Source organism: Labrus bergylta, chromosome 3 (assembly GCF_963930695.1).
Source record: "Labrus bergylta chromosome 3, fLabBer1.1, whole genome shotgun sequence".
Classification (NCBI taxonomy): domain Eukaryota; kingdom Metazoa; phylum Chordata; class Actinopteri; order Labriformes; family Labridae; genus Labrus; species Labrus bergylta.
Genome location: NC_089197.1, coordinates 7,226,549 through 7,248,040, shown reverse-complemented (window position 1 = coordinate 7,248,040; position 21,492 = coordinate 7,226,549). Strand labels below are relative to the sequence as shown.

The window sequence follows — 21,492 nt, the reverse complement described above, 5'->3', positions numbered from 1 at the left end:
GTCGATGTGAACTCGTCAAACAACGTGGTCTCAGAGAACACTAACTGAAATCTCATTAAAGCCGAGCATATAATGATCCTGCCTGCTGGAGGCGACATGTCACAGCTCGTCTCCGAGTGACATTTAATACATTTCATTAACGTCAGAAGAAGTGGAGGAGTTCTCTGACGTGTTACTCCCAGAGAAGTGTTCAACAGGACCCGTCAGAGCTTCTTCGTCAAAGAAAGTGTGTGCATCACTGAAGTGTGAAAAAGCAAACTGACAGATGGACACAGCTCTGATCACTTCACTCCAAACTGTAAAAATCGGCACATCTCTGGTTTTGCTCGTTTACAGGTCACCAGATTTCAGGCAGAAAGGTCAAACTGGGCTAAATATTAGCTTGATGAGGGCCCTTACAGGAACAGAAAGCTTTGGGATTACTCCAGAAGATTGTTGGAAAATGGACGATAAAGGCGACGTCTTAAAGCTTTGGGGAAGATGCGCCGGATGTTGATATTTTGTCGATGGTATAAACGTATATGACTGTAGGCAGAACATTTTGCTCAGTGCTAACACGTCCTCTCTCTGTTTCTTTGTGCGCTCCCTCTCTGAGCCGGAGGAGCCGAGCTTCATTTGTTCCACGTGAGCGACTCGGTGAAACACTTGTTGGCCTGCGGTTAACTCTGCTGAGTGGGACACGCTGAACCAGCAGAGTCCTGCAGAGCAAACACCAGGACCGCTCAGGTCAGTATCAGTCACAGAATCTTACACAACACACGTGCATAGACTGTATAAAACATGGATGTAGTCTCAGTGAAGTCACCCAGTGGTGGAGTTATGAAGCCCAACGATGGCGGTCACCATTTGAAACGCTCTCTACACCTAACTTTTGATCAATCTAGTTACAGAAAAAAGGTGGAGCTGTGCTTAGGCCCGGTTAGTCCTGGAGCAGTGTGAGTGCAGGCCAGCAGGGGAATGGGGGGGGGGGGGGGGGAATTAAGCTTAAGCTGAAGGACATGTTTGCCTAGCGTGAGTGTGTGACATGTGGAGAGGGATCTCTATGTCCTCTGCACTAATCTTAGACTGCTTTGTCAGCATTGCTAATTTTGCTGGCTAACATTGGACAACTTTATAGGATTAGAGATTGTTTGCACAGTTCTTTTTTTAATAGATGGACAAATAAATATAAAGCAGATAAAAAAGGGCAGAGGTTGTAAAAGGAAAGAAGTTCAACAGAAAATAAAACGTATAAAATGTATAACCACGACCTACGTTTAGACAGGAATTAAAAAATCTACAAACTCGTCAGGATTAAATATCATCCCGTAATTCTGCTTCAGATTGCTCCTCGTGTGGTGATTTGTGTTTTGAATATTGTTGAGTTGAAGAGCCTTGGACTTGTATTAGAAGTCATAACATGTACGTGTGTTTGCACATCGATGTTTTGAATCACTCACCCACAGCTGGTCTCCAGCAGACTGTCCCCGACCTGCAGAGACGCCATGCCAAAGTCCGCTATCCTGATGTTGTTCTTCTCGTCTAACAACAAGTTCTCAGGCTTCAAATCTCTGTGGCTGGAAAAGGGCAGAAAACACAGGAAAAAAGATTAAAATGTGGATCAAATGTTGTCTTTATCACTCAGAGAGCCGTGTGTGGAGAGTCATGATGGAGTCGTTGTTTGCTGTCAGACAAAGGTCGTGACAGATCTGCTTTAGAACTACACCTCGAGGGGGGAAGAGGTGGGAGAGAAGCCCGAAGAAGGGAGCTCAGAGTCAAGCGGAGGCCCGGCTGTCTCCCCCTCTCCTCTCCTCTGGCTCTCAACAGTCTTCAAAGTCCAAACCTCCAGGGCGGAAGACGGGGGAGAGGTGAGAGTGAAGGCCGAAGAGTTGAGCTGAGAGTCGGACAGAGCCCGGCTGTCTCCCCCTCACCCCTCCTCTCCTCTCCTCTGGTTCTCAGAGAGTCCAAACCTCCAGGACTTGTGTAAATCAGTGTAGTGATACAACAGAAAACTCAAAGTACTTGGTCTTTTTCGATTCTCTGATTTTTTTTTTAATTTTCAAAATCCAAAACAAAAAACGCCAACCAGAATTTACATTTTTAGACACTTCAAATCCATTATTACCCCTTTACCTTTTCTGAAGATTATTTCCTTTTTTAATATAGATGGAAATGGAAATAACAGGAGCAGAATGAGGGGGAACTACCTTTGGTAAAATAATAACGGCCAATCCAGCTGTACTTTATTTTCAGCCTTTAATAATCTGCGTTTTATTTTCTTAATTTATGTGAAGAACATAAAACGCAATGTGAAGCTAAAAACCTCCAAAGACTAAAAAGCTTTTTAAAGCAACAACTCTATTTTCTTTAAGCTCAGTCCTCCGTCTACTCAATCTTCTCCCTTCTTTTCTTTCCGCTGCTTATTTCGACTGGGGTTCGTCTCTCTGATAAGCATTTGATTTAGTTCTTTATTTGTCACTCGTTTTTTTCTACTTAAGTTTTAAAGGATTTTTACTCTTAAATCTTGATTTCAAAATAAAAGCTTGATGTCTTTTTGGGACTAACACGAGGTGATATCACAGTCTTTCAATGTTCAGGTTTCTTTCAGGTCGTGGTTGTTGTTACACGCGACCTTTGATCTACAAATCCTTGAAGACGTTAAACATACAGTCTCTCTCTTTGTCTCTTCTTATCTTCATCCGTCAGCGTCCTCTTCCTCTCAGCCTTTTTATCAAACAATACAGAACATCTGTACACTTGTAGCTAGTTGGATTTTATGATTCATCCTCTGGAGGTGTTGGGGAAGAAACAGGAAACTATAAATCTTAAAATAACATTCACACCTGTCGTACTGATTCTGTGGTAAAGGTTAATCTAACAGGTGTGAATGAGGTCACCTCTTGTGCTCTAATATGGAAATGACTCCAGAAGATAAGATCCTGACTCCGGTTGTGGATCTCTGCTGTCCGTACAGGAAACACAGCTCAGAATAATCTGCTCCTCCAAAGACAAACACTCGACGCTCAGAGTCAGAGCTTCTTTGATCTGCATTTGCTCCTAGATACACACTCTCTTTTCAGTGGAGGAACTGAAGGTGCTCACGGAGATGAAAAGAGATCAAGAGGAGCCGGACCCTCTACAGTTGTCACCCTCCCCCCCCCCCCCCCCCCCCCCCGGCTTCAGCTGACAGAGAGAAGAGGCTGAAGAGGAGACAAAATAATCCAAGCCGAGCAACACTTCAGTGGAAGTGTTCGCTTCGCAGAAAAAAAACTCCTAAAGATAAGACGGGTTAAAGCCTTTTATTTTTGTGATTTATTCATTTACACTGTGGAGGTTGAACCTTCATCTGGTTTGCGTTAAGAACGTTAAGAAGGCGATGACAGGCCGCTGAAGACTGAAAATGTTTTTAGGGGAGGACATTAATGGGGGCGGCAGCAGTCTGTAGGGCCTTGGGTTGGGAATCAGAGGGACCCCGGTTCAAGTCCCGCACGGACCAAGTCCGGAAAACGGTCTGGTAGCTGGAGAAGTGCATCTGTCCCATCTGCCCAATGAAACCTACAGATTCAACCTGATGAAAAAAAGGCCCCGCCCCCTTCTTTTCCCCCCTCCGTTTCCTGAGCATGAGAGCAAACTTACCATATGGAGTGGCTGTGGCAGAAGTCCAGCGCTGAGATGATCTGTCTGAAGAACTTTCTGGCCTCTTTAGGTGTTAACCGTCCTTTTTTCACCAGGTAGTCGAACAGCTCGCCGCCGGACACATGCTCCAGCACCAGGTACCTGCACAGGACGAGAGGAGAAACAGGTAAGACATCACCTCTTACAAAAAAAATGAAACTAGTTTTTTGCTCTAGTGCTGCCATTTAAAAAAAATAATAATAATCAAAGCAGTTCAGCATTTTCAGAGCTCAAACGTCCCGAGAGCACGAACACGGCAAGCGTCAGTGTTTTTGTTACTTCTTCCAATCACCAATCAAAATCAAGGAGGGGCGGGATTTCTGACATCAGCTTTGTTAACAACAATGGCGCAGGAGAAACTGATCTGACTCGTCTTTTGGAGGGAACAGTTTTCAGATCGAAAGCTTCTGTTAAAGTCAGGACACTGGACTCTTTGTGATTGTTTTCATGATTTCTTGGGGATATTTCCTTGATTTCCCCATATGCAGGGCTATAATCCTCAAAGTGGACTGGCAGGGTTCAAATCCGACCTGTGGCTCTGGTTCTGAGTCCTGACTCCACCCACTGTCCTGTCTCTGACATAAAGGCCTAAAAAGCCTAAAAATATGGGGAGCTGGTGGTGCAGTGGTTAGTGTGCGTGCCCCATGTATGGAGGCTGTGGTCCTCCAAGCGGGCGGCCCAGGTTCAAGTCCCGCCTGTTGCTTCTTTCCCGCATGACATTCCCCACTCTCTCTCTCTCTCCCTGATTTCCAACTCTATCCACTGTCCTATCTCTCCACAAAAAGCCCAAAAATAAATCCTGCAGAGATAAACAGAATCTATCTCTGCAGGGATTCTCTCTGTAACGCTGTCGAGTAACAATCTGAGTCTGCCGGTGACAAAAACAACTTCTACTGGATGTCATTTGATCCGTTAATGTTTCATCTCTTCTAAAGCGCCGGCTGAAGCAGTCTGTTCATCAGCCTGATCTCTGAGTCCACACACGATGTAAACATCCTTAGATCCTCATTTGAATTCCCCCCCCGACATCGAGGAGGCATTAATGAAGTAATGGAGTCATAAACTTCAGCGTGTTTGTTGATGACATGTTGAAATTAGCGCAGTACAACGATGCATGGAGTAAAGCCCCTCGCTCTCTTTGTGCGTCTGTGATTTAGAATGTTTTATCTCTGCCCTCGCTTCATTCGTCTCCACGATGTCGTCGATCCTCGCCGCGCGTGCAGAGCGAGCTCCTCCTGTAGGCCGCCTCCCCCACAGCCTGATTTATTAGCAGATTAAGAGATCCGCTCGAGCGTTCACTTGTCAGAGCGATTTAAATTAGAAACGTGTTCGCTCCTGATTTGTGAGTGGGACATTTCCCTGCCGCAAACCGTTTGCATCCACGATGACCAACGGCCGCTGTCCCCGCAACATTAAGAAAACAAATTCCTGCTCTGTTTGACGGCGGCGCCTTTATCAATTATTGAACAGCGCATTAAGCCGTGCCACTGGAGCAAAGCCGCCACATGCAGCAGATTAATGTATACAACTAAACAGGGATATACATTAAAGCTGCTCGCTCGCAGAGGGCGGAGAAGAGGAGGGGGCCGATAAAACATGACAAGCTTTAATAAAAGAGCTCACACCGCCGCACAGAGAGAGGGAGCTCGATGAGATGTTCGATTGTTCTGTTCTTTGGAAAGCCGGAAGAGCAAACACAACACCTGAGCTGATTGTTGTGTTCTAAAATCACAAAAGAAAAGAGACATCTCACACTGAAGACACACCTGAAGTTCACATCTGAACTGTATCACAGGCAGCAGAGCTTTAAGCAGCAGGGCTTTCACATTCCCAGGACTTTAAACTTTGATTTGATTCAGTCACCATGGCAACAAAAAATAAGTCAATAGCTGATTTCGGACCGCAGGAACATTTTCATAGTTCTAGGAACTGTTTGGAACGCTCCCCACTTATTTGTTATTTATTCCGCACCGCAGGAGCTCTGAACTATTTTAGTTCCTAGAATCCTGTTTAGAGGAACCTTTTTAGTTCCTGCTTCAGAGTAGGTACCATGGTGGTGCGAATGCAGGCAGAGAAAAAGTCCTCATGGTGTGTAGTTCTCAGGGAACTCCCTAGCGGATAGTTCCTCTTCAAAACGTCCCCAGAACTGTTTGGTATGAAAACACCTGTTGAGCACCCAGAAGTTGGAACTTGGAAGGTTTGGAAGTTTGATTGATCCTGATGTCTGCATATATGCACTTTTATACATGTATGAGCTCTAGGAGGGCGGGGGGAAGAAAAGGGGAAACCAGTTGTAATATATGATGTCATTTCTTTGTACATTTTTAAATAAAAAAATTGATCACAAAAAAAAAATATAATAATTGCAGACAAAGGGGCGCCGGTATCCTAGTGCTTAGTGAGCACACCCCATGTACTGAGGCTCTGGTTCTTCAAGCGGGCGGCCCGGGTCTGAATCCGGCCTGTGGCTCCTTTCCCTACATGTCATTCCCCACTCTCTCTCTCTCTCTCTCTCTCTCTCTCTCTCTCTCTCTCTCTCTCTCTCTCTCTCTCTCTCTCTCTCTCTCCCCGGTTTCTGAATCTATCCTGTCCTTTCTCTAAATAATGGCATAAAAAAAGCCCCAAAATGAAAAATTGCATACAAACTCCTACACACAGTCTGAATAGCACAAATATGTTGGTTTCCTGAAGTACAGCGTGTCCTAACAGCATGGGGCGCGAGCGAGTTTCAACTGCTGTTAATACAGCATGGTGTTAGACTGTGCAGGAGTCTGAATTTTGAGGGTTCCTTCCTCTCCTTAGCCCCTGATTTCTCAAAGCTTTAATTCTTCTTGATAATACTGATCATTAAAATAACGGAAAAAGTATCGTTTAAAAAGTATCTAACACTTCGATAACCTTATTGATATATATTAGTCTGAGGTCGACTTTGCATCTTCAAAAGTCACAAAAGGTTTCTCACACCGAGACAGAAAACAAGGACTAAAGTACTTACAGGTATTTCTTGTTTTCGTAGACGTCGTGCAGCTTTAAAACGTGGGGATGCTCGATGAGTTTCAGGATGGCGATCTCCCGCTCCACCTGCAGGAAAACACAAGACAGAGAAGATGAGTCACAGACCGGGACACAGAGCGGCCAGGCTGCCGTTAATGAGACTGAGATTACAGGGACCTGTTTAACTGGCTCAGACCAGAACCTGAAGGCTCGACCGTGTACAGATTTATTTATCACACCAGGTGGCTCCTGTGTTGATTCACAGACATGTCGTTAAGCACTGACACAAAAACAATCACTTTTTGTTTGCGTCCGGGGAGGCCATTTTTAGATTCAAGCAGGGGGCTCCAAGGAAAAAGGTCAGGGAGCTCTGGTATGGATGTTCAGGCTGAGGCACGTTTAGTTTCCTTGATATTAACACAAAATGAAACAACACCAGACTTGTATGACAACAAGTCACAGCTTCCTGTCATCAAACAGGGAAACATCCTGCTGCCTCGGTCCAGCAGCGGCTGCAGGTCGGTGTCATGAAGTGAAACCATCTCATGAGGAGTAAGATGTCTGGACGTACAGATGCTGCCTGTAGCCGTGTCACTGCTAACCTGCCTGCTGTGCTGGGGATTTACTGCCAGTTGGCACCTCAGCGGGCCGCGGGCTAAACTGAGTTCAGACCTCTGTGCACAAACTGCTGCTGCTGCACAGACACCATCCGTCACACAGACACTCAAACTGCAACTGTGAGCTCCTTTTTTTTTGTGTGGTTCATGTGGATGACGTCAACCAGCTGCAGAAAATCTGACTTAGAAACAAGCTTAACAAAAATACAGTCAGAAAACGTATCAGAAAAGATGCAGAGAGACACGTTTATACATTCTTAAAAGCATTCTTAAATTTGTTGGATTTCACTCTCCATATGTCTTTGGATCAACACCGCAGCTCTCTCTTTTACCCAGAAGCCACTGCAGCTTTTGTGTGGACTGAAAAGGACGCCGCTGGAATGGATTGTTCAATATAAAAACAAATTGGAGAAGCAACCTCGGTGTCGCCCATTGGTCTGTGGACTGATATTTTGAACGCTTAAGTTTGGCATTTTGAGGATGCCATGAAAACTACAGAACCCCAAGGGGAGCAGTAAACGTCAAAGGTCCAATCAGTGAGATGTGTAGTGAGTGAGATGATAAAGTGACCTTCCTATATGATCAGACATTAAGGAAACATGCTGTGTTGAAGTGCTGACTTCTCTGACAACAATGAAGCAGCCAGTATGTCCTCCTTCTTTACGTTCAGTTTTGAGGCAACTCAGAGCAGAAACACCTATCACACCTTTAATATCTTTAAACAGGTGAGTTAACCGCCTTCAGTTAACATGAGAGAGAAATGAGCTACAGAGACCAAACCAGGCTGTCAACATGTTTATTTAAAGGTTGATTCCCCCCCTTATAGAGACAGGACAGTGGACAGAGTCAGAAATTGGGGCGATGTGTGAAAGGTGACATATTTTGGATTTGAACCTAGGCCGCACGCTTGGAGGACTAGCCTCTGTACAAGGGGTCAAGACTAACCTCAAGGCTACCGGCGCCCCCATAGATGTTTATTTCTGCTGTAAAGTTGGACATTTTAACATGGGGCCCAATGGGGAGTGGCTCACTTATGGAGACAGCCTCTAGTGGCCATTTGAGGGACTGCAGTTGTTTTGACACATCTGCATTAACCTCATTTCTAACCTCTGGACGTTTGCCATCTTGTTCTTCACTTCTATTGGATGACCGGTTTATCACTTTGACGCCACCGATCAGAAAAGAGTCTTTGTTCAGAAAGCGAAACCCCCGTGAGTCCACTCCCATGCTCAAGGCTGTGAGACTCCTGATGTTTCCACCACAGAAGTCACTTCATCGATTTTCATTTGTGGGAAATGTCAGATCAGTTTCATCGTTTCGGCTGAGAGAATCGATGAAGGACACACTGTGCGAGTCGGGGAGAATCGTTAGCACAGGTAATCTAACTAATCCTCGGCTGATACTCGTATTGATTTCAGATTCTCGTCACTGCTGAACTTTAAAGCTGTGAAACACACAAACTGATCAGTCATCTGTCGGCCAGCACTCTGCTGCTCCTGCTGCTGCTCTACATGCCCCTCATGACTTTCTCCCTGCAGCTTTTTCATCAAACCATCCTGAGACTCTGAGTCATCCTCTGGCGTCGGTGTGACGCCTCGGAGGGGCCGGACGCCGAGACACGAGACAGCAGAAGAAGAAATGTTATTCCCATCAAAGTAGCCCGTCTTCAAAGGTGTGTCATGGCGAGTGATGGCGGCTGGCAGCAAATAAATAATAAAAGAAAGGTCTTTCATCTTTGGCCCTGCAGATTCCCAGAGCAGACTGTCACAGCTACTTCTCCCTCCATCTCTCTCATCCTCAAACTCTCCTCCCAACACCGGAGTGGAAATCCTGACATCAGCTGCTGACACAAGGAGAATTTTTAGGAATAGTTTGGACTCATGAGCTCCGATAATTTATTGAGTTGATCTTGAATTGAAGTTGTTTGTTCTTTTAGAAAGCGGTGTTTTCCTTCTGATCACAGTGATGACACTGAAAAACAGCCGATCAGTGGTGGTCTTGATTTAAAATCCGGGGTCCGGCCAGTCTGAGACCGGGTAAAAATGCTTTAAATTACGAGGCAAGACGTTCAAAAAGAAAGAGAGGGGGGGGGCCGACTTGCGGGAAAGGACATGTCACATCCAAACCCAGGTCGCCCGCTTGGAGGACTACAGCTTCAGTACATACACCAACCACTGCTCCACAGGCACTTGCTATTTCACATCTTTTTTAAGGTGTTAAAGTGAAGTATCTTCTATTTTGTTTGTCAGAAACTTGATTTACTGTGCTGCTGCTGCTCGTCTCAGCCAGGAGAAAGAGAAGAACTCAGGTTACATTCATTTTTTTGGGATTAAAATGTCCTTGAAGTGGATGAAATCAGGCAGCAGGGGAAGGAACCAAATGCAGTAACTTGAGGCAGAATGTTCCAATTAATCTCTTTAAAATCACTTCCCTTGAATGATCTTTAAGAAGTGTTTCATTAATGTGAGCACGTTGTTTGACCTCCAGCCTCTGAGTCCATGTCATCACTCTGATGAAGTCCAGGTTAGCTAACCGTTAGTGCGCGACGTATACTGGCCCTTTTAACACGGCGGACCTTTGGGCCCCCAGGTGTTCACTTCACAGCCAGCAGGTGAACACGGTGACTCGTGTCTGCGATGGATGCAGGTGCAGCTCATCTGCCCGTCCTCCTGCTAACACATGTAATTACACTCGTTTTTAACCTCCTCACATCAGTCAGACACTCGGGTGCACACGCACACTTTAGCATGGCAGAGGCTAATTAAGCACATGTACAAGGTAAACAGACATTCAGCCCCCCCGACCTTCACGCGTGAGCGGGGACGCTGACATTTATTAGGCTCAATTATGATCCATATGGTAGTTTAATGTGGGATGATGAAGTGTGTGTGAGTGAGCGAGGACAGGCTGGGGGAGGGGACGAGCGAACATGAGCTGTAACACAGACGCTCGCTCTTTTAAACTCCTCCAGCGTGTAGAACATGACGGCGCCGACTCACTGAGCTTTTACTCTACACACAGAGCTTTCTTGTCACACGGTCACCCCCGGTCCGATCCTGCAGGAGAACTGAACCCAGAGATCTTTTAGTCTCCCCAGCACCGGCCCGCTGGGTCGTGGTGGTGACTCTGATCTCTGCTGAATCCTGTCCTGCCCCGTACCGCCTCGATCATCTCAGGCTCATCCTCTCTGTTGAGACGAATTCACTGAATCATTTCCTGCTGTGTTGTCTTTCATGAAAGAGGTCTTAAAATATAAAAAATATAAGCCCTCTCTCTCGAGTTCAGTCGGCCAGTAAATCGAAAATGTATCTTTGTAAAACATGAATCTGTTCACAAAGACGACTACTTCTACAGCAGTTAATCAGTGAACTCCGTTAGTGTTATGGTTTAAAGAGTGACCGTGAAAACCGGCGACTTTCAGCCTAATGCATCCCTGGTTGTCATGGTTACAGACATATATGACTGGTATTTTTGACATTCCCAAAAAAAAAAAGAAAAACCGAAACAAAGCAACATTTGTTAGGTCACTATCCGTCTTCAACACCTGTTGTTACTATGACAACCACAGACGCATTTTGCTAAAAAAAAAAAAAAAATCACCAGTTACATGTAACATGGTCACTTTTTAAACCGTAACACCGGTGTTGTCAAAAAACAACAAAAACATCGGCTTTTAAAAGTGTCAATAGATTAAAGTTCTCAAGGGCCGTCATGAAAAATTCTAAATTAAAAATGTTTCTGTTCAAAATCTGCCAAATGTCTTTTCACCAACGTCTTCACTCGAGCGGCGCTCCGCCAGTGACTTGATGTAGTTCAGGCAGCATTTCAAAACAAAAGCAGGGAATTGACTGTGCGTAGAAAAACTGTGGGGGCTCCATTACATTGTGCTGGATTATATTCAAGAAGAAAAATATTTTTGAGGATTTCAGAACTTGACTGCTCCTGGTTTCAGTGCATGCAATAAAAGATTGGCTGCTTTAACTGCTCATTTATTTTCTTCTTCACGCTGCAGTTAGTCTTTTCTGGCACATCTAGTGGTGATAATAATTCAAGCCAAGTGGGAAGTCCGATAGCGGTGGAGGAGAGATGGTGAGTGGTCTGCAGCACGGACAGTGACTCAGACATTGCTGCACTTAAACGGCTTCGTTCGGAGTGAGTCAATGTTGCGATGCACCTCTTCAACCCTGAGACTGACTCATTCATTCAGCAAAGAGCGAGGGATGAGCAGCACTAATCCAGAACACACTCCTTTCTATTCTCTCCGACAGCAGACAAACTGCTGTGAACACACACGCACACACGCGCACACGCGCGCACACGCGCACACACGCGCACACACACGCGCACACACACACACACACACACACACACACACACACACGCACACACGCACACACGCGCACACACACGCACGCACGCACGCACACACGCGCACACACACGCACGCACGCACGCACGCACGCACGCACGCACGCACACACACACACACACACACACACACACACACACACACACACACAGACATTTTAAACATTCAGAGTCTGGACACTCTGTTCACCTTCTCATATAATTTTCTTACTTTAAAAAAAAAATTAAATAATTATTTTTGGGCTTTTTGAGCCTTTATTAGAGAGATAGGACAGTGGATAGAGTTGGAAATCAGGGAGAGAGAGAGAGTAGGGAATGACATGCGAGAAAGGAGCCACAGGCTGGATTTGAACTAACCACTGCGCCATCAGCGCCCCAATTTTCTTAATTTTAAAGCGCAGCATTGACAGGTACCGGCCTCAAACACAAAACTCATACGGCCTCAGTCCTGGTGTCCACCGAGCATTTGTTTTTTATGGCAGAAAAGCCTGTGCGCTTGTTGCGCTGAGAAGAAAAGCGCTGCACGTCCGTCCTGTTTCTATGATAACTGAGCAATCGGAACAGGCGTACAAAAAGGGCGGAGCGCTCAGAAAAAAAGATGCTGGGTGCTTCGATTTTTCTCCAGGCAGCCGCTTTCTGCTGCAAACGCTCTCTACTCGTTGAAAACAACTGAAAACAGATGATGACCCTCAAGAGAAAACGCTAGGTGGACACGGGGCCTTACACTCCCAGCAGATCTCTAAGGTCCTCTGATCAGGTTTTGCTGGTGGTTCCAGACTTCAGACTGAAGATGAAGAGAGTCTGTGCTTTAAGGTCGAAGCTCCAACACTAAATAATGTAGGATGTTCTCACGGGTTGTGCAATGTCAGTGTGTCCTGAATGTCAGAATGCGTTGATGCACATGTGCAAACTGTTGCATGGAAATGAGAAACAACTGAAGTTTATTGAATCTTGAAGACCGTGTTGAGCAGCCACACAGAAACATCTCCACATGGAAGCAGAAACAGTCTTCGGTTCACACACTCATTTGTCCACTTGATCATAATCTAACCCGCGTTCTGCCCCTGGAGGTCAGGTGTTATTTCCAGCCCTCTGAGGGTCTCAGAGTTCCTGACTCATGACAAACTCTCCTCCGTCCTCCTCTGCGCCTCAGAGCTCCTCTTAATGAATGATGAGGATTGACTCGCTGCCTCCAAATCCCTCTTTAATTGAAACACGATACAGAGCTGAGGGCACGGGGGCCGATAAATTGGAACATCCGCCCGGTAATCAAACCGCCATCTGTTGCTATGACGTTGGAGAGATCCTGGAAGAGAGGAGGAGAGTCGAGGCCTGTGATGTCCAATCACGGTCTCACGTTAGCTAGCGCAACCATAACCGCCGCTGCTAGCTAAGAGTCAAGTGATTCGGCAGAGAGAGACAAAACATTACAGAATTTTATGAAGCAACACAAATTGGTTCAGTAGAAGAAGAGACGACAGAAACAACTGAGAGGAGGAGAGAGAGAAGGAAAGGAAGGTCATGAGCAGGTAAAGGTAACGACAAATAAATGAAGAGGAAAGAGATAAAGAAAGAGGTGATGAGAGGAAAAGTGGAAAGAGAAGAGAGGAGGAACAGACAGGGAATACAGGAATAAGCGGAAAAGTGAGAAGATAAGAAGGAGAAGAAGAAAGGAAAGGAGACAAGAGGAGTTAAAGGGGAAAGAAATGGGATGGAGAAAGGAAAGGAGACGAGGAGAAAAGTGAAAAGAGAGGAGAGGAGGAGAGGAAAGTCAAGACTTTGAGTTGAGGCTCAAAAAGTAAAGACAAGGAGAAGTAAAAAAAGGAAAGGAAAGGAGTAAAGGAAAGACAATTCGAGGAGAGAGAAGGGAGAGGAAATGAGACATGGATGTAAAAAAGATGGAACAAAAATGATGGGATTGAGTAGGAGGGAGAGAGGTCAGGGGTCAGGGCAGGAGATGTACAAAAAGGGCTGATGAATGTATTTCAGCCAATCAGCAGCGAGCGTCTCCTCAGCTCCTCCTGGTGCTGCTGTGGAGCTCCCAGGCAGCGGGCGAGCAGGTTTTACATTCAGACGTCTGGTGACCTCCTCCTCACTGTGAGGCTGTATCACGCAGAATACATGAACAAACATACGGGGGGGGGGGAGGGGGGGGGGCTGATGTGGCGACGAGAGATTAAGGTCAGCGGTGAATCATGGGAAAAAAAAGGGCAGATGCTCTCTTCTGTGTAGGATTACACTGTGAATCTTTTCACTCATCATCCGTCTGCTCTCACCTCTCTGTGGCTAGAGGTCAAAGGTCAGATGGATACAAAAACACGTCAGATTAAAATCCCTGCCCTCGTGTTCCTGAGCTGTGTCACTGTTTGCAGAGAGCTACAGAAGCAGCAGGACAGACGGCTTTAAACTTGACACAAAGGTCTTAAAATGACTCTTAAGTTTTCAGTGTCCTGCAGGTGATCAGGGGAGCGAATTCTCTGCAGACGACTCAAAAAGCCCTCAAAGTTAAAACCTGTAAAACACTGAATTAAGAAGTTTCACATCAATAAAATCTGATTTTCATTCAGGATATGGACACAGGAAGTCAGACATCACAAAGCTGCTGTATTTTTGTTTCAGCTTGTTATGAGGTCGGGATTCTTCAGTGATTACAATTCACAAGATCTATAACGATTTAAATGTTCAGCTAATAGCCGGTGATAACAGAAAACTTTGCTCGATGTGTGTCAGGACTTTGATGCGACCCTGAATAATTCTGTTTTTGTGCATGTGTGAACGGATCTAGGAGGGCTTAGTCTTACGGCTGTGTATTTTGTATTCCAGATGTTAAAATCCGATCCTCCATAAAAAGATCGCTGCTCCTGATACCAGAACTGATTAAATGTGCGTCATCATCAGGTATCAGGTGTGTAAGCAAACATGCTGCTGGCTTAGCCTCGAATTAAAAGACACAGTGAGGACTACAAACACTAACTCACATTTACTCCCACAGCCCCCCACCCTCCCTCTCTTCTCCCTCTCTCCCTCCCTCTCTCTCTCTCTCTCGCTCTCTCTCTCTCTCTCCCTCCCTCCCTCTCTCCCTCCCTCTCTCTCTCTCTCTGGGTGCAGTGGAAGCAGTGGGTAGAATCAGCACAGTTAAGTCCGTATTGACACCATTAACACGAGCAGCCAGTCGTTGAGAAGATGAAATGAGTCCGGTCAGGCACGAGAGGGCCACGCTCGACCTCTGTACTCACACACACACACACACACACGCGCACGCGCACGCACACACACACACACACGCACACACACACACACACGCACACACACACACACACACGCACACACACACACACACACCCTCCCCTGCATCTTGCAGTTCTTGACGTGTCAGGGTTTCTGCACAGGAGTCCCTTCAGGACCAGGATGAAGACACTGACACAACAATGGGCTTTTCCAGTCTAACTTTCAGTCAACCTAACGACAGGCTGAGAGCTGGAGCTGAGGCGGGTTTTAAACCTCCTGACAAACCGTTACACCGCGCCCACCTGTCAATCATGTCAGCTACACACCTTATTGTGAATAACTCTTATCCTTCATCAAATCAAAACTGATGTGTGTCGATCGAGACATGAACTAATCAGACCTGTTTGTTTTTTTGAACCAGGCTGTAAACATGTTAATCTCTGCTGTAAAAACAGGCTTTTTTAGAATGGGTGTGTATGTGACTTCCTGTGTTTCTGCAGCTCAGCCTCTAGAGGACACTTCAGGAACTGCAGGGTATTACACTTCAGCATCAGCTTCATTTTTAATCACCGGAGTCATCGAGTTCAGCTCATCCAGATAAAATAAAACTCTTGACTCTCTGTCTTGTGAAACACATCTGGAGAAAGTTTGCACATATGGACCAGGACTAAAAAGAATGTACAAGAGAGTTTTCATTTCTTATATCAAACCAGAGTGTTATTGTTTTCATTCTAACTGAAACTTTTCACTGTGACTGCATGTGGCTGTTTGTGAATTTGATTATTTTTGCAATGAGGCTCATTTGCATATAAGGGTCCTTTTGAAAATCCAAATTCAGCTCAGTTAGGAGTTCATTTAAATATCCACATGTGCTTTGAGAATAAGACGTTTTCTTTTGTCTAAATTGCAGAGTTGTAATCCTTCTGAAAATCATTTAAACAGCTTCTGCTGGGATCAAATAGAAAGTAAAGCTCAAGTTTTAAAGTGTTGTATTCCAGTTTTTCTTGATGTTGAGTTAAAGGAAGAATGAAAATGAAGATTGACGCGATTTTAAATCTTAGATTCAAATCAGAAGGAGGAGATATTTTTGAGTTGAGTTCAGCTCACAACAAACACGGCTCTTCATATTAAACAGCACGTACAGGACTCCCTCCACTCCTCCTCCTCCTCGACTGAGCTGCACCTTTCCTCCGCCTGTTAGCCGCTAAGGCTAGCAGCTGAGGGTCCTCCACCTGTGGTACCTCTAATGAGACGCTTCATTAGCGGCAGCGGTGAGCTGCAGGTGTAAATGTCAGGTTTGACATCTGGTTTGCAGGCGTGGTGCTGCTGTAAGGTGCTGATCTCTGAAGCAGTGGCGTAAATGTCAGGCTGCTCATCTCAGCTGGAATCACTCACACACACTCACACACACTCACACACACACTCACGTGATGGGAAGCTTGTACGAGTTCGGACACACATTTTAAACGTGGAGACGTGTAGTTAAGACAGGAACAAGTTAATGATGTGACAGCAGAGGGCTGCAGAGAGCTCTGACAGACATCGGCAGCATGAGGAGCTCCTGAGATTTAAACACTGCAGGATTTATTTTTGTCAATTAAAGAGAGTGTGCAGGAGTGTGACGTCTTTCCCCTTTGGATTTTCAGCTCATGACGTTTGACTTCCTGGAAGGTGCATTTAATGGCTGCTATTTGTGTAGCGCTTTTATCCACAGTGCTTCACAATTATCCTCTCATTCTCACACACACACACACACACACACACACACACACACACACACACACACACACACACACACACACACACACACACACACACACACACACACACACACGACAGCAACCAGTCATGCAGATATCAGCTGCTGTTTTAGATAATAGTTCATAATTTAATTGTTTCCATAATTTGACAAAGACGTCACAAAAGATTGAATTAAAGGAGCAACATGTAACTCTGACACCTAGTGTTTAAAATGGGTACTGCAGTCTAAATTCAAAACATTGTAGAGAGCTGTCTCCCCCCCCCCTCCTCTCTAGAGTCGATGCTCACGCAGGTCACCATGTGGTGGACACTGAAGCTTCAGTGTTTATCCAGCTCTGCATCGGTCTGTAAACCTTTCTGCGTTCTAACCTCTCTCCATTTTTCAAAAGCATCTCCAATATTGATCCTAGTTTGAGCACGTTTCTGCTCGTGGAGCTTATTAGAAACATGCAGAGGCTTTTTAGGTCGGGTACAATCACTTCTATCTGAACCACTTCTCTTGCCCGCTTCCATCGCTGCAACACCTGTTGACCTGATAACTGCTCTCATATCTGGCAAACTGAGGGGCGTCCAAAACGGCCGTGTGGGGTAGTTTCCTCAGGCCTGTTTTATAAAGTGCAGATAACGGTGCATTAATAATATCCATATCAGTGTTGAAATGTTGAGCTTTGTCTCGTGTCAACACCGGACAAAAACTTTATTCGGCTCACCACAAACCGTTTATTAACGAGCCTGTAAGTGTTGTGAATTGAGTCAACAGCTCGTCAATACTAAAGCACCACATGAAATTCACAGACAAATAATGGAAACTCAACGGCTGCAGTTGGGCGTCTATTTCTGAGTGATGCAACATGATATCTAACACTGGTTCTGTTAGGGCACGGTGTAAGTTTACACTTTCATACATCCTCTCTGTTTCACTCTGTGCTTCAGATAATGCTGTCAATAATCTGATGAGAACTCCTTTATAACTTCAAGTGTTAGCGGACACTGGAGGTTTAGTTTTGTCACGACAGAAGCTTCGGGAGTTGTAAATAAACTGTATCAGTCAGGGATGAAGAAATGTATTTATATGGAAATAGTTTGGGTCTTTTCTTTCAAGGGTCCGTGTGCGACAATGAACAAGGGAAATGTAAATGTGTCCTGTGTTGTGAGCAGAGGATACATTCATATGCAAAACCCCAAAGAATACATCCAACGCTACACAAAGTTCAGGATAAAAGCTGCGAGAGAAGAAAGGAAGAGAAACGGAGAAAAGTAAACCAGCGGCGTCGTGGAAATGTCAAACAAAATGGGGTCTCCTGAAAGAACGCAGGGAGCGGAGCAGGGTGAACATCATGTTTTAAACATGCTACTCCGCAGAATCCGCCTCGCACTCTGTTCCTTCTTTCCTTCTTTAGATATATATTTTAGGAGGCTGATTAGACTCTATTGTGTGAGAACAACACGGCCATAACTCAGGCCCATCGCTGCCTGTTGCCATGACAACAGGGCCTAAGCATCTTCCCAAAATAAGACCGTGGCGGGATAAGATTAGAGGAGGCTGCCGGGGCAACCCCCGAGACGGCTGGCATCGAAACAGAGCGAGGACGTCAGCGAACGGGGGAGGAGAAGCAGAGCAGCAGAGGCGGAAAAATCATTTCAGCAGAGAGGAAACAGAAACATCTGCGATCTTCATCTCCTTCATTCACAGCCAATTAGAAACACAAGAGGCTGCTGGGTAATTATCTGATGGACGTGGGAGAGAGAAACTAACAATACACCGGTGTTTTGGGGCTGACATGACACTACACTACAGAAAAAAATATTTTTTACACACAGGCAAAAGATTTGGAGATGTTCAACCAAGCCAGCCGCTGAAATCCCAGCATGCTTTGCAGAACTTTTTCAAGCGTACATAGATACTTTACATTTTCACTTAGAGGAGAAATGTCGATACGCTGCTTTCTTTTCTACTCGGAGTGTTTAACCCTCAGGTGGGTTTTCAATCTGTCTAACTGCTCGGGATTTTCTAAAACCATCAAAACTATTTTTAGGGATTAACGTGATACTTCCCCCAATCAACACTTGGGGCAAAACAAGCCAGCAACCAATCAGCATCGAGCTTGTTTCTCTGACCTTTAGGTGCAAATGATGTCTTTCACACCTTGTAGACCGACTTTAAAGTCATCCTGACAACATTCATGAGCTGTTACTGTCCTACACACACACGCACACACACACACACACACACACACACACACACACACACACACACACACACACACACACACACACACACACACACACACACACACCAACCAATTAGCCGCCAGCATTAACTGACTACAGCGATGTACTTCACTCACTCTGCTCGTTAGGAAGCAACGCCAGTCATCAGCAGGAAAACAACACGACAGCAGCAATCAGTTTGGCCAAATGAGCCTCAAAACACACACACACAAGCGCGCGCACACACACACACACGTAATTCAATTCAATTCAATTCAATTCAATTTATTTTGTATAGCGTCAAATCATAACAAGTGTTATCTCAAGACACTTTACAAAAAGCAGGTAAAAGACCTTACTTATTGTTATGTTACAAAGATCCGGCCTATCCATCATGAGCACTTTAGCAAAGCAGCAAATGTTACAGTGGTAAGAAAAAAATAAATAAATAAATAAAAACATAAGTGCCTAGTACTTAAGATGTGGTTAGAAGAACTGAGGTGTGATGTACAGACTTTGAGTGTTGAGATACAGTATTAGAGTTATTGCTTCATTGTGTGTGTGTGTGTGTGTGTGTGTGTGTGTGTGTGTGTGTGTGTGTGTGTGTGTGTGTGTGTGTGTGTGTGTGTGTGTGTGTCTTCACTGTTCAATAAACTGCCTTTAAAGAACCTGTCTCATCAATGATGTCCTTATATGACAGTAATTGAGTCAAACTGAAAATGACACAGAAATGCTTTTACTCCTTCTTGTGTGTGTGTATAAGTGTGTGTATAAGTGTGTCTGTGTGTGTGTATAAGTGTGTGTATAAGTGTGTGTTTGTGTGTGTGTATAAGTGTGTGTATAAGTGTGTCTGTGTGTGTGTATAAGTGTGTGTATAAGTGTGTCTGTGTGTGTGTATAAGTGTGTGTATAAGTGTGTGTTTGTGTGTGTGTATAAGTGTGTGTTTCAGTGTGTGTATAAGTGTGTGTCTAAGTGTGTGTATAAGTGTGTCTAAGTGTGTGTATAAGTGTGTCTAAGTGTGTGTATAAGTGTGTGTCTAAGTGTGTGTGTATAAGTGTGTGTATAAGTGTGTGTTTCAGTGTGTGTTTGACAGAGTAATGAAATGATAAAGCAGAAAATTACAACAGATTCTGACAAATCTGTACTTAGAGACTCGGGCCGCCTTCTGACATGTTGTGAAAGAGGCGAACACAAACTGGGAGAAGAAGGTTTCTGACACTTACAGCAGAGTTGTTGTTTGACAGAAAAAGGGAGGCGTTAACTGCCGCTAATTCTGTCTAATACTACAAGACATTTTACAGATTTCTGCCTCCTTTTCCCTGCACTGAAAACATTCCTTTCTTTCCTTATAGAGTAGAATAAGTCTCTATTCTGTCCAATGAGGTGATGGTGTTGTGAATCACTGAATACAGCCGAGACAACAAGCGCTGACATTCAAGGTCAGGCTGTAAACTTTGTAAAACTGAGTCAGAGCGGACTGATATACAAGTTACAGGTCGTCCAAATCACCAATGTTTAGACCACATGTTTTAAAACACAATCTCGGGACGGGATTGTGTTTAAAAGCTGTTTTAGTCAAGAACTAGAGAGAAGAAGAAGAACATACTCACTGATTATTTGGATGTTAGTAAGAGTTTTTAGATCACGCTCATTCTGTGTCAGTTTACAGTAGATGTGAAGCTACGAGCTAACTAAAGAGCACTAACATTAGCATGCTAACACAACAATGCAGGACACAGGTGATTGTAGCTCGAGCAAAGGTCTTTTTTATTTATTTTTAGGTTCTGTCTTTTGAGTGTGAAGTGATTTGATTGGGATGCGAGGATTTCTGAGCTTGAAATGCAAGACAAATTTCCACACCAACGGAGAGTAAAGTGTTATCTTAACTTAAACTCCTTCATGTGAACTCGAGTGGAGGGGGGTTGGAGGTGTGTCTCTGGAGGAGAGCGGAGGCTTCAGTATGGAGGAGGTGTGGCCTAACAGCAGTTTGTTTTGGTTTCATGCTGGAGTTTCATCTACTGGATCAAAAAGTCACACATTCTTCCTTTGATAAAACTACAAATCTTTTGCGGCACACTGTCTTAATTGCGGATGGGGGTTTTTCTATCGTTGTTATTGATTGATTGAGTGGAAGCAGCTGAATGTTTGGCAGCACTGTGAGTCCAAGACAAATTTCCCCAAGGGGACAAAAAAGTGTATCACAGGACTCCACATAATAACTGGCCCGCTGGCCCGGATGAATGATTGACAGAGTCCGGGCCAGCTGATTGCACGTTCAGTTGGCCCGCTCAGCCAGTTAAAATACTGCCTAAAACAAAATTACACAGTAACACGTTTTCAATTTCACAGCGCTCTCCTGTCATACCGGTGTTTTGTCAGTATGTTTTTTTTTAAACGTCGCGCTAATAACTGCTACAGCATCAACATATCATAAGTGCTCGCGCGCGTGCATGTGTGTCCCAGTTGAAAGGCCGCCGACGGCTTCACTGCTGTTACTTCCACAAGCGTGCTCGCTACTCTCGAATTGTGCACTCGCACACAGATTTTAACGCAGGTTTTCTCTAATAAATAACACGTTTGGTAAAACGGTTTTAAAACCAGGAAGAGTCGAGAGTGACAGCAGGGCATGACGAAAACAGAAGGGAGAAAAGTTTCAGCC

At 44.9% G+C, this 21,492-nt stretch overlaps 1 protein-coding gene across 9 annotated transcripts in view; it reads right to left on the bottom strand.

Annotated features, from left to right (window-relative positions):
• LOC109996750 (serine/threonine-protein kinase BRSK2) overlaps positions 1-21,492 on the bottom strand; it is a 116,173-nt gene that overhangs the window by 34,031 nt on the left and 60,650 nt on the right. For all 9 annotated transcript variants that reach the window (XM_065952575.1, XM_065952576.1, XM_029280617.2 and 6 more), the window contains exons 3-5: positions 6,650-6,735; positions 3,616-3,756; positions 1,440-1,556 (exon numbers count right to left, since the gene is read on the bottom strand). In XM_065952575.1, coding sequence (XP_065808647.1) covers positions 1,440-1,556; positions 3,616-3,756; positions 6,650-6,735 — 344 coding nt within the window. The remainder of the gene's footprint in view (positions 1-1,439; positions 1,557-3,615; positions 3,757-6,649; positions 6,736-21,492) is intronic.